Genomic DNA, 13,828 nt, shown 5'->3' on the forward strand with positions numbered 1-13,828 from the left:
TAGCTCATGCTTCAGTGGTGGCACTTTCTCATGTGTTGCCTTCGTTCTCTGATAGAGGTAAGAGGAATGCCTCTTTTTGCTGTGCTTAATGTCTTTAGCATCTTTGTTCCACCATACAGGGATGAGTGGAGACCTTGCTGCCACTGGTGGGGTGGGCAAATAATGACTTACAGGGAAGGCTGCCCGAGAAAATTAATATTTAAACTGTTCTTTCCTCAACCTATGAAGTTTGGACTACTACTTGACTTTTCTAGGATTCCCACTGGTCTCAGGACCTATCCATAACCAGCTGCTTGTGATCTATTTGCAAATGCTAGTACGCCCAGCATTGCAGAAGAGTATTGCCACACCAAGAAACAGTGGGAGGCTGGAGACTGGCTGTGATGCTAGGAACGACCTGGGTGGATCTCTAGACATGGGAATATGCAGTGCATGTATTTCCAGACTTCATTGCTGGCTGTGTTTTATAGTCTTAGGGTTTTGTTTCCCTCCCTCCACTTGTGGTTCCACAACCAGCTCTCAAGCTGCTACGTTAAGAATCAATGCTTTGCAGTATTTGGTGAGTCTCATGGCCAATCAGTAAAGGGTGTGAGCCCTTGGGCTCCCAAAGTGACATTAGCCACTGTAAAGGTGGGCAGCTACCTGCATACCTGCATCATCATATTCTGTAGTTCTGGCCTTTTTTGTTTCGAAAGTGGATGAGGGAAAAAGCAAAAGCAGGGCTGGTCTCACCTTCTGTGCCCTGTGTAGGGCGTAGAGCGGGTGCAGCGTATGGTGCAGCTCCGGGTACCAAGACTCCCCCGGGGAGAGGAGAGGCTGTAGCTGAGCATCCCTCGGGAGCTGCTGCTTTGGCACTGGGAAGCAGCTTTGCTGCCTTCTCCCCTTAGCTGGGTGTGTGGGGGGCACAGAAGTATCCTGAAAGTATGGGGCAATTGGCTCCTGGCTTTTCAGTTAGTAGTCAAATTCAAGAGCTCTAGAAAAGAAATCATTATTTTCATACTTTATGTTGATTCTTAATTTTTTTTTTTAATATTTAGCTTCCTTGATTACTCAGTATAACCTGGGCTTCAGCACAGAGCTGCTGTGTATACGAGGGGAATGCTTTCAAACTCCTTTGTTGCTGGCTTGTTTTCCTGGCACCCTTACAGCAAGGGGAGGATGCTGTCACGGGCAGAGAGTGAGGACCAAGGGGCATGCAGTGAATGAGCAGGAAGTGTTGCATCGCTCTCGTGAGCGTCCTGGAAGCAGTCACATACGCTGCAGGGTACAGCCCTTGATGCTCCCTGGGCCCTGCTTGTCTGCTGCGAGATCGCGTGTGCTGTAACGGCTTCGCAGTCAGTACCTCAGTGGTCAGTTTGTTATGGATTTTGATACGGAAGTACAGCCTGGCTGAGGACGTGTGTAATTTAGGACTGCTGTGTGGCAGTGCAAGGTTTCTTGAGCAGACTTAAAGCTCCAGATTTTGGTACAAAGTAGCTGCTTGGTGAGGTTTTATTTTGATATATTTTCTAACAACAAAGCAAGCTGTATCCAGGATGAGAAGTTTTGCTGGAAGAATGCTTCCTGCAAATGTGTACTGAAGAAGACCATGCTAGCTACAGAATTCTTGCTGTTTGGTTCACTGTCATTAAGCACAGACGTGGATTATTTTGAATAAGGGTTTTTGATATAAGACAACTCGATAATGATGCTGATCTAATGAAAATATATGCTGTAAGCCCAGTACAAAATAAATGCATATTGTATTTGGGAAAAAACCCCACCCTCTAACCTTGCATGAAACAGAAATATACAAGATGCTTTAATTTATTGGCTCCTCCTGAGGCTGTTTTTTGCTTTTAAAAAAAAAAAAGAAAACAAAACCAAAAACCAAGTGGTTTCACTGTTTTAGACACTTGTGTATCTCAGTTGCTTTTTGACTCCATGTTGTCAGAGAATGTGAAGTTGAGAATGCAGAGCTGATTGCTGCCTTCAGCTCTCTAAATATTCTTTGTTTTCTGTTTTTTGTAGGCTCGAAATGTCAACACGGGTGAGCTAGCAGCAATTAAAGTAATAAAGCTAGAACCAGGTAAGTGTTTCTTAACTCAAATAGGCCACAGAAACTAAGAATTTTCAGAGAACTCCTCACCTGGAGACAGTGTACAGGGAGGAGTAAAAAGAAGGAAGAGTGAAATAATGGCTGAGCATAAGTGTCTGGGAATTGAGTACATTTCCTGGTATTTGTCTTGGACATTCTAATTAAGAAGTCGTTGTATGCTAGGTTTATGCTTGAACTGTGCTTGCATTGTCATTTCACAAAGTACAGATGCCCTACGGATCAGTTATCAGCCTGCAAGTGCTGTTCTATTAATATGTCTAGACTTGTTGAACAAGAGTACGGTAATCTGGGAAGTAAAATGTCCAGACTTTTGTAACTGTTGGTGTTGCCTTTCAAGAGTTAATGTTGGGGGGAAGGGGGTAATATTTTAACTACTACCTGGTTTGATCCTTAAGGTCTGTATGCAGGCAAGAAGGGAAAGAAGGTGCTAGTTCCTTCCATTTTTTTTTCTCTTACAATTCTGGAAGTGATTAGAAATGTTGTGTTTTACACAGTGCATGCACATTCAGAAGTTCAAGACAGGACAGTACGTTACCATGTAGTTCCAAAAGTGTGTGTTCATCACACTTCTTTATTCATACTCAGAGTTGCGATCTTGGTTTATCTCGTCTTGTTCTGCTGCTTCGGCTTTTTCTGTCAGTCCCCATTGCTGGAGTGCTTGGCTGTGCATGACGTGGGTTACCAGTCCAGCTAAGACGAGCTGCCGTGCTGTGGAACTGTAAAGATAAAACCGGGAAGGAGACTTGCATAGTGGGGAAAGAAGCATAGGACTCAACAGACTCAGATGATGTCAGCCTTAAAAATGATGCATCTTTTTACTTCGCTGACTACTTCTGCTCTCGAAAGTATGAAGTGACTTGGTTGGAAAGACGTTGTATGGGTTGTGCTGAGCAGGAGTCGGAGAATTGTGCTGTGTGCGTTCTCGGAGCTGTGGACAGAGCTGGGGGATGCGCTGCGGCTGAGGTAACTTGCCCTCATGCTCTGCTGATAGGGCAAACAACTGGCATTTTCCAGCTGAATCAAGTGGTTGTGGCAGCCTTTGGATACCTCAGCGGTGCACAGAGAATGCGCTTCAGCTACCTCTGCTCAGCGATCTCAGTTTCTCCGTGTAGTTGTTGCTTCCAGTTGCAGCAGGGGCTTGATTCACAGCTTCAGACTGGCAACATCCCCATGTCAGGAGCTTGGCACTGGCTTTCTTTGCAAGTTTGGCAGACTGGGAGAGCGTGTGAAGACTAAGCGTTAATAATGTTTAGGAGCTTACTCTAAAGCTTATGCTACTTTAGTTATTTTGGATGCAGTGGAAACGCTGTTCAAATCCTGGAGGAATCGTGTCCTTTCATAGAGACATCTGTCTGTATGTGAAAAGAATTTCTTGTTTGTTCTTCAGTGTTTACATGTTTAAAGGTCGAGCCAGGTACTGCAAGCTATCAGCAATATACCAGGGACAGCAGGCAGTCTGTTGTGATGTTAACTTGCAGCTTGTGGTTTGAAATTTGCTTTCAGTTAAACAAGAGACATGTGAATAGAGGATTTCTGGTTAAAAAGTACCAAATGGCGGGGTCAGCAGTATGTTACTGTATTGGGAGAAACCTAAAACGTATTTTCTTAGGTAATGGCTTGGCCGGTTCTATTGGAATTGGTTGTGTTACATTTGAAATTTGTTAACAGCTGGATTTGAGAAGTGATTTTGCGTTGCGACAATTGATCAATATGAGCTTAGTATCTATATCCAACTTTGGAGACAATAGCTTTGGCTTCTGGTTTCAGAGCTCTTTCGAGTTATGCTGAAGTGTGCTACAGCAGTACACTAAGGAGTATTCTGACATCCTTTGAATTTTCCTGTTTTCTCAACTTGCTTAGAGTCTCTTAAGCTATTAATGAAGTTAAAGGGTTATTTTAGGCCTTCAGGCTTATTTTACCTATGAAGTCCTTGAGATTAGTAAGAATGAGTTGTTTTTTGTGAACTGTGTATGTGTGGTAACTAAATTTCTTTCTTTAGAATTTCTTTAGAAATAACATATCAGACTAGCTATAATTTGCCCTTATGGCTTCATAAATTTCAGAGGAGCCCGAGCGTAAGATACTGAAAAAGAGCATTTGACAAGTATTTCTGAAAAAAAATAATTTAAAAGGCTGTCAAATATTTGTTACAATCATTCTTTTACATTGAATATCTTTCTCACTTTGTCTCTGTAACTTACCTACAAAACCCCTGCACAACACAACCAAAACAAAAATGTCTCTGGTAACCATGTTGGGTTTTTCAGTTTTGTGCCTGACTTTTTGAATATGCACATCTGGTAAGAAGCTTTTATAAAAAGACAGGGACAACTGAGGTGCCAAATAGTAAGACTCAGATAAATGCCACATCTATGTCAGTGTTTTATCTGGACATAAGTTATGCACAGTCCGTAAAATTATGTGCTTGCAGAGTTTACTGAAAAGCTGGAACAGGAGCATACTGAATTGAATGTGTTTTGCTCAGGAAGATGATCAAATGGGTGTTGGACACGTGGCCAAAAATAACAAAGTTTTGTCCGGTTTTTAAGAACCTGGGCTGTTGGCAGGGCATATGCAGATGGACACAACGGGGAAAAGAAAGACTTTAGAAAGAGTGATGGCCAATATCTTAAGAGGTATCAGATGACAGATGTGAGGTCCATCTGGCCCAGAATTACACTTCTTAAGAATAGTTACTTATTGCTAAAGTCTTGCTAGTAAATATTGGTTTACAGCTGTGTTATATGTATGTGTAGCTGGCAGATAATTAGTTTGAATTGCTCAAGATGTTTATTTTATAAACATGTACTGAAAATTTAGTTGAGTTTCATTCTTCTGCTTTTCAGGAGAAGATTTTGCTGTTGTGCAGCAGGAAATCATTATGATGAAAGACTGTAAACATCCAAACATTGTTGCTTATTTTGGCAGCTATCTCAGGTACAGTTTGTTTCTTTTGCTCACTTAAAAATGCCTCTCTATCTCTTGGTAAAGGACAGGTCTGTAACGTGACTTAGGCAAAATATAATTTACTGAATAAGTATTATCCACTTTATTTTTTTTTTCCACTTACCTTAAATTCTGTTCTGTTTACTACAGTGTCTCTCGCTATATGATGTTTCTCTTAGCAAAATCTTTCAGTGACCATGTAGTCATGTTTCCTTGGAAATGAGTTGTTGTTTAAAAGCCTTGAATTTAATACATAAGTGAAAAATTAAGCAGAAGTATGACCAGTATGAAGAAAGAGTCTGTGTGTATAGTATCTTTTAAATGTACTTCAGTAAAATGTCTCTTAAACTTGCAAAACTTTGGGAAGTATAAATATTGCATAATACAGATAGAGTTCTCAGAAATGTTCTGATTTAACTGGTGTGGGCATGTAGAATAGTGTGAGAACTCGAAATTGAGTTTTACAGGGAAATAAGGAGGAAAAACAATGTTGGTGTTTTCCTTGCTTAAGAGTAGTAGTGCTGTGTTAAGCCGTAAGGATGATTTCATGCTGAGGTACCTAAGAGTGTAAACCGTGCAGCCTTTAAAAAGCCCATTGGAGGCTGGTGGTTTATACTTGTTTTGAAATCTAAAAACGATTGATATTTTAGCTCTTTTATCTTTGCTTTTCTCTCCTGAACTGCAGAGTGGTTTAGGACGCTTAATGTAGTGTATGTAAATTGTTCTGTCTCATTCTTTTGTGTCATTACTTTTGCAAGCTATTATGCTTACTTGTTACAAGTGCAGTAAACTCTTACTCTGTACAGAGTCTCAGTATTGGGAAAATTGATGGCTAGTTGCTAATATGTGTGCTATTATAATTCTTTTTAGTACAGTTTGACAATGTTTTATGCTAGATATAGCAATCGCTTGATATTCAAGGACTAGACCATTTAATGCTGGATTTTGTGAACCTAATGTTGTCATGATTCTAGGCTTATCATGCCATGTAATAAAAAGCTCCTAAAATGCTCTGAAAATTCATTATGCTCTTTATGGCAGAGGCTTTTCTCCTTTTTTCCTTTCAAGTATTCACATATTTTCTGTATGCATGGCAACAGTATGGGTGAGACATGGTAGCTCTGCATGTTGTGAAGGTTTCTAGACCCTGTTCATAATGAGAAGATGCCCAGCAGAGTTACTCGTACGTGTAGTAGACTTCAGCAGCTCCATCTGAAATTCTCCATAATGGCTATCTGCTACAGCCAAAAGCTTTTCAGCAATATAGGCCAAGTGCTTTTGGACTGGGGGTGGGAAGACATAGGTGGTATTTTCACATGAGAAGTCTTGGCACATGAACGCTGTCTTTGAAGCAGGAATATATGACAGAATTTAGCTCTTGTACTTGGAATGCACCTTTTTCTTTTAAAAATTCTTTCAGATTTGACTAAGTTATCTTCTGAAATACTGCATTTCTTCTGCTTCATTCTAGATCAGCTAGAGCTTGGGAAATCCCAGTTATTCTTTCTTTTCTAGACAACAGTGTCTGGTTTGGTGCATGCTTACAGTGCTACAGGAGAGCTAACAGGTGCTCCCTGGCTTGCTTGGCTGTTGTTCAGCATTCCTTGTGTTGCTCTGGGGTGATCTTGGACAGGACGCCAACTGCGGAGCACTTTGTGGTGCTTGTAGTTACTTTGATGCTGAATGTCTGCATAGTTGGAGCAAACTGAAATTGGATGAGTTTAATGTGCCAGAATTTGGAGGCAGTGTTGGGGAAGAGAGTCTGACAGTAAATGCTAGAGGAGAAGGAAAGGTCTCATGCAGAAGCTCAGCTGACTAATACTGTCCTGAGGACACCAAACTGGGAGGAGTGGTAGATACACTGGAAGGCTGTGCTGCCATTCAGCGTGACCTGGATAGGCTGGAAAGTTGGGCAGAGAGGAACCTGATGAGGTTCAACAAAGCCAAATGCAGGGTCCTGCACCTGGGGAGGAACAACCTCATGCACCAGTACAGGCTTGGGGTGGACCTGCTGGAGAGCAGCTCTGTGGAGAGGGACCTGGGTGTCCTGGTGGACGACAGGTTAACCATGAGCCAGCAGTGTGCCCTGGCTGCCAAGAAGCCCAATGGGATCCTGGGGTGCATCAAGAAGAGTGTGGCCAGCAGGTCGAGGGAGGTTCTCCTTCCCCTCTACACTGCCCTGGTGAGGCCTCATCTGGAGTACTCTGTCCAGTTCTGGGCTCCCCAGTTCAAGAAAGATGAAAAGCTACTGGAGACAGTCCAGCAGAGGGCTACAAGGATGGTGAGGGGACTGGAACATCTCCCCTACGAGGAGAGGCTGAGGGAGCTGGGCTTGTTCAGCCTGAAGAAGAGAAGGCTGCGAGGGGACCTAATAAATGCTTATAAATATCTGAAGGGTGGGTGTCAGGAGGATGGGGCCAAGCTCTTTTCAGTGGTGCCCAGTGACAGGACAAGGGGCAATGGGCACAAACTGAGGCACAGGAAGTTCCATCTGAACATGGGGAAGAACTTCTGCCCTCTGAGGGTGACGGAGCACTGGAACAGGCTGCCCAGGGAGGTTGTGGAGTCTCCTTCTCTGGAGATATTCAAGACCCGCCTGGACAAGGTCCTGTGCAGCCTGCTGTAGGTGACCCTGCTTCGGCAGGAGGGTTGGACTAGATGACCCACAGAGGTCCCTTCCAACCCCTACTATTCTGTGATTCTGTGATTCTGTGAGGAGTTTCCTCTCCCTGCCTCTTGTATTCAGTGTCTTGAATAGCCCTGGACCCTCACTGAAACCATGTTTTACCACGGGTGGTGTTCGTTGCATCTTTCTTAGTTAGCTTTTTATTTATTATTAACAAGCATTATCTTGAGAAAATATCTAGTGAAAATATTGCATGCTGACAGATGTGGTTAAAGTCAAAAGAAGCTGTGTTTTGAATTACATTTGCTTTATAGTCATTTCAAAGATCTGTAGTGGAAAAACTGGTCATATGACTACTTCACAGACATAGGTTAATGTGGAGCATGAAGGAAGTTGCCAAGAGCAAATGTATTCTCAGAAGAAGTGGAAAGGCACTGAAAGTATGAGAATGAAGAGGAAAGCAAGCCGTTGACTAGTCCACTGGATGAACACTATCTGCATGCTACACTGAGCAAAACTGGGAGTGTGTGGTTGTGTACTGCTTCCTTTATCGTGTACATGTGTGCAGGAAGGGATCAAAGTCTGAAGACAAAATCAACAAGCCGTGCTCTGCTGGCATCGCATGTTTTGAAGGGTGCTTGTCTTGGTGCTTTTTTTAACACTGAGCTGGTCTGTGAGCTGCATTATGCACAAGTTTGTGTTGGTGTGCATACAGATAGAGCGTGTGTATGTGTAGGGACTCGGTATTCCAAATTAGGAGTGTCTGCACTTCAGTTTTGAATATTTAAGGTTAGTTTGAAGGTTAACCTAAATCATGATGCTACCATTCTGTGCAGTACTGGCAGGCTTTTTCTTGTGCATGAAGAGTCAATTCTTAATACTGCTACATGCCTCAAAGTCATGTTAAAATTTTTTGGGGAATTTGTGGAGTTACTGGTCTGTTTGACAGCAGCTTACAGATTGTCAGGTGGTAAATTTGGCAAGGGCTCTTGTGATCTCTTAAAGGCAGTATTGGAAGCTCCATGTTATGGTGACTAAGCTTCTTAAATGGATGTTGTATATTTTGAAAGTTGCATGGCTCGGACCACATAGTGTCCCACCCTCTTGTTGCACTTCCTTAATCTTCCTCCCTACCTCACAGCCTGCCTGTGTTTGGGAAGAGAACACCTTTTTGTATGTTAAGATGTCTTCTACCGCACGTGATGATGTTATTTGTACCCGTCTGCAGTACTGTGAAGAAAGTTGTGTTGATGTTTTTCTTGATGTGTAACATTAAGTCTGGTGTGCTCCATAAACCTGGAAGTCATAGTTATAAACCTTTTCAGAAGACAAATTTAGAAGAAAGAAGTAAGTGAGGAATGGCAGAGGGGAGGGCTGGGGCTCTGCAGTGCTGTTGAAGTTACCCCGAACTGTTTTTCTAAGTTAGGAACTTCTGACTAGAATGTGATGGTTCCGTGTGTGTTTGTTTCTGGAGATGAGATTATTTGCATTGTAGAAGCTCTGGCAAATGTATCCAGTTGTCTTACCAGCTGCTTATTTTAACTAGTCCTTTCGGGAACAGATTGCTTAGCATAACTAATAAAAAGCTGTTTCAGATGACTTTTTAGGATTTCATGTGAAAACACACTGTGAACTAATGTTATTGTTGCATTCAACTGTCATTAAAATTTTTAGATTGAAATGGTGCCAGTTTTCATGATGCTGTATTCAGGCTGGGGATGCTTTTCCTTTAAAAAAACCGTGTTACTCTTGTCTCAGGGTATTGAAATATACCTTCGTAGACCCACAATTAAGTATTGGCAAATATACTATGTATTTTGGCACTCTCTTGTGCTCTTGCTTGGTCCCCTCTGCTTTCTTTGGTGTAGTGCTTCTCTTTTGTCTGTGCAATCTAATGGCTGTGTTTGAGGCCTCTCATTGTCTGACCTTATGATTTCCAAGTATTTTTCGGTGCTAAGAACAATAAGAAAAATACCATCATCCTGTACTTGGCACTTATCAGCATGTTGTTCCCCATGCTTTTCTTCTGTTTACATATGAATTTTTCAGACAGTCAAATTTCTGCCTTGCTGTTAGCCTAGGTGTTAAATTGCAGACACTAAATGGTACTGTTGATCCTGTCTCTGTTTTGTTTGCTCCGCTCGCCATATGCTTTGCAGACACAGACAACTGAGTATACTGTGTTACTGTTTATTACATGGATCTTCACCTCTCTCAAAGCACTTATACACAGTAATATAGGCTAGATAGCGAACTAGAAATGCAGTCTTGTCTTTTGATCCTCTTGTGTTTCTTTCCTTTTCTGTAGGGCTTTTCCACACTGGGAAATTCATGCCTAGTAAGCGAAGGTGTGAATTTACAGCACTTGCCTACTTCATGTCACTTACTTTGCGGGTGCTCTGGTGCTGTCCCAAGGCTGCTGGTGTTCTCCTGGCTTTTTCCCCCCACTTACACAGTGCTGCTGCTGTTGGCATCAAACAGGATACAGCCACATGAGAAAGAGTGGCATTCATGAGCCCAGTGTCCCTGAGTCCTGCACCATTGTGGGGAATAAACAAGGGACTTGGAGACATATGTCTCTTCTGTGCTGCTTTCTCACTCGTGTTCCCCTGCTGCCATTGCTCATTCTATTTTCCTTCAGAGGTAGTCACATTGCTTCTGTGTCTGATAGTTATTTCAGTGGAAAGCCTTCATATTATTTCAAGCAATGCTTTCATTAATCCCTAGAAATGTGTGGAGTTAGCAGCCAGGAACTTCCGTTGCTTTAAAACCTCTGTAATGCCTGAACAATACTTTTTGCACCATAGAGGAAGCAGCTGGGGCATAGCTTTGAGGACCATGTGGACTGCGGACATAATAGGGGAGGAGATCCAAGACAGTTCTTCCTTGGTACAGCAACTATTCCAGCTGTTACCTGCTGGTGAGAAGTACATGCAATTTGCAGCTCAGGGGATAAGCTCAGCACTTACACCGTTGTCTTGCAAAACGCTTCCACGAATGTTGGCATTGCCCACAGGAGTGTCTCAGCTATTCTAACAGAGCCTTATGAATGCAAGAAACCCAAGACCAGGGGTCACGGGCAAGCTACAGAGCAATCATCAGTCTTTCCTTTGATTGTCCCATGTCCCAGTCTTCCCTAAGGTGGTTGCATGTGATTTTTCTTTCCTGTGTGTTTTGATGGCTAGGAATGAAAAGGCAAGTCCGGAATTTTCTGCTCTTCAAAATGCCTTTCTGCAGCCACAAGTGGTACATCTGTCTTACCAGTGAAAATTACAAAGTGAAAATAGAATTTATTGTCCGTAATAGAAGATACCTTTGAATCCTTCAGCCCATTGTCTATTCTTGGAAAGCACCTTTTATGGAGGTATAGTAAGTCAAGCTGAATTGATTCCCTTAGTAAGAGGAGTCTAAAGAACTTCCCTGTGACCCCTGCCACCAAAGATATCCATAGGCATTTTTGACGGGAAGACTTCATCTGAGAAGGCACTTACCCACAGCATGGGCTCCGCTCTGCCTAGCTTTGACTGAAGCACTAGAGTTTCACTCAGTTCATTGTGAAAGAAATTGAGTTGAGATATACACGTAGGGCTTTTTTGTTTAGGTTTGTTTGTTTGTTTGTTTGTTCGTGTTAATTATTCTGCTCTGGAAAAAGTGGATGTCGTAGTTTGGCCCCGGCAGTGACAAAGGACCACGTGGCCTCTCTGTCGCCCCTCCCCCTGCTGTGACGGGGAGGAGAATGGGAAGAAAAAAGCAAAACTGCTGGGTCGGGATCAGGACAGTTTAACAGAACAGCAAAGGAAGCGAACAGTAACAACAACAATACTGATAAGAACAAGGGAGTACACAGAGCAGTGCTCTCACCACCTGGTGCCCAGTGCACTGGCGAGCCGCGATTCACCTCCCCCCAGCCAACTACCCCACTCAGAACCGAGCATGATGTCACACCATGGTGTCACACGGTGTCCAGTACTGGTTTGGGTCAGCTTCCCAGCTGTGTCCGCTCCTGGCTTCTTGTGAAAATTAACCCTATCCCAGCTGAACCCAGGACAGTGGAGGAGAAGTAAAAATGAGGAAGAAATAACCCGCATCTGTATTCTCTCTACTCTCAGTAAAAATATATTTCATTTTCATATTAGATCTTAAACAAAAATCAGTGTGCACGTTTCACTAATACTGTTTCTGTTACTCCAGTAAACCCTGGAATATTTTTGGTATTTCATTAGTTACTGTTTTGACAGCGAATTATCACATAAAGATTAAATCATATTCATTAGCTGACTTATACTTTTCATAATACAGAGCTTGTTATGTTGTGCTTTATAATGTTTGAGTCCTCTGATTTATCTTTTATAGGTGCTGTTCTCAAATCTGACAGCTAATGAAAGGTTTTGTTCACTTTTTAGACGAGACAAGCTATGGATTTGCATGGAGTTTTGTGGAGGTGGCTCTCTACAGGATATTTATCACGGTATGTCAAGACTGTAATTCCTTAAAATCTAAGTAAAGCTTTTTTTTCAAAAATGGAGATGATTACAGTGTTTTGGAATCAGAGAGGAGGAATCCTAAATTTGGTATCCATAATAATCCATTGAAGGTCGATTTTAGCTTAGGTATTTACATAATTGGTTTGGTTTGGTTTTTCTAAACAAAATTAGCTGTAGTGCGGGTTTTTTTGAGTAGCAGAAGTTATTTTCTTCCTTTAGTAGCTTGTATACCCATCACTACTTTTCAAAGGCTGTAAAATTAGGCAATATTGTATTGTAAAAATAAAAAATTTGTATCCTGATGTGCTGTCTTACTTCATAGCCATTTTGTTTCTGAGCTTTTGAACTTTGCTGTAGTATATTCTATACCACTGCCTACAGATACCTAGGTAAGTGGATTGATTAGCACAGATGCTCTTGTCCTTTGTAAACAGTGATCTTGTGTATGTTTGTATAGCAGCAGTGCTACGAGGGTTTGTTTTTCTTTGAAATCATGGATGCATGAAGTGAAAAGCAAAGGTGGCCAATATATTTGCTTTAGGCTTAGGTGCAATGATGGTCAAAGAAACAAGGGGCATGTGAGAATCTATTGTGTGAAGAGTGGATCAGTCAATTGATTGCTAGTTTTCAGGAGACAGAATCAGTTTTGAGGGATTTTGTTGCCACGGAGTTAAGACTTGCTTAGGAAAGGAGTATGCCATGCGTAACGACTCTGTGGTTCTCAGGTGATGTATTTCAGACAGGAAGTCCGTCCATGTTGTACATTGTGAAGACTTTACATGTTAGAATCTTCACATCATTCTCTTGTGCGTAAACAGCTTGTATACCTTTTTACATTTAACTTGGGTGCAATTAAAACAAGGCACCAATTCACAAGTTTGCACCGTGCTCATGGTGTAGTTATGTGAGCATGGCCTTGTAGATCCTTTACATCTTCGGTAGTGTTGATAACAAAGCCTATTAGACATGATGCTTTTATGTGGAACACCTGTAGAGTAGGAAATGAGCTCATGCCACATAAATGCCTGAACAGATGTCGTACAGGAGTGGTTTCCTGTTGTAGCGGATTTTTGGCTTCTGTGCCCGTAGTTAGGGTGGAAGGTTCTTTTCTGATCTTAATTACGTTCCAAAGGGTCTTGTTCTGATTGAACTGTAGGCCTCTATAATCGTAAGTAATTTAAGTTAACCACAATTAAGTTTCTCAAAATAAACATACATGCCTAGAAATATGTGCTCTGAGTGCTAATATATTTAATTTTATGTGGGTTTGGAGATTTTCTTCAAGAAAAAGGAAGATAGATCTAGACCTGTTTTGAATATATATATTGCGTGATACTAATTTATATTATGGTTGTGGGTTTTGTAGTAGCTAAGCAGTTAGGTGCTTAAATCTTGTGTTATTTTTAACTCCCTACTCCTTCAGTTTCCTTTGAGGAAATGCCATCCCACTTTGTTGTGCTTAAATCACTGCTTTTGTTTCTTTTTCCTCTTAATTACTTTGAGATTTCTATATAGAGTTAGTAGTTTCCATTCCAATGGGACTAGACATTTTTGAGTTTAAAAAAATGTTTGATGGTCTTTGGGATGCTCAGTCTGGGGGAAAGTCTAAGCACATATACTTTGAGACTTCTCATGTAAGATCCTGTCAGTGTGAATGGAAGTAATTGAGGTATG

General features: G+C 41.8%; 1 protein-coding gene across 5 annotated transcripts in view; it reads left to right on the forward strand.

The window, feature by feature from the left end:
- MAP4K3 (mitogen-activated protein kinase kinase kinase kinase 3) overlaps positions 1-13,828 on the forward strand; it is a 96,909-nt gene that overhangs the window by 15,027 nt on the left and 68,054 nt on the right. For all 5 annotated transcript variants that reach the window (XM_075413386.1, XM_075413387.1, XM_075413388.1 and 2 more), the window contains exons 2-4: positions 2,011-2,068; positions 4,945-5,035; positions 12,074-12,138. In XM_075413386.1, the coding sequence (XP_075269501.1) occupies positions 2,011-2,068; positions 4,945-5,035; positions 12,074-12,138 (214 nt within the window). The remainder of the gene's footprint in view (positions 1-2,010; positions 2,069-4,944; positions 5,036-12,073; positions 12,139-13,828) is intronic.

Source organism: Opisthocomus hoazin, chromosome 2 (assembly GCF_030867145.1).
Source record: "Opisthocomus hoazin isolate bOpiHoa1 chromosome 2, bOpiHoa1.hap1, whole genome shotgun sequence".
In the NCBI taxonomy this organism is placed as follows: domain Eukaryota; kingdom Metazoa; phylum Chordata; class Aves; order Opisthocomiformes; family Opisthocomidae; genus Opisthocomus; species Opisthocomus hoazin.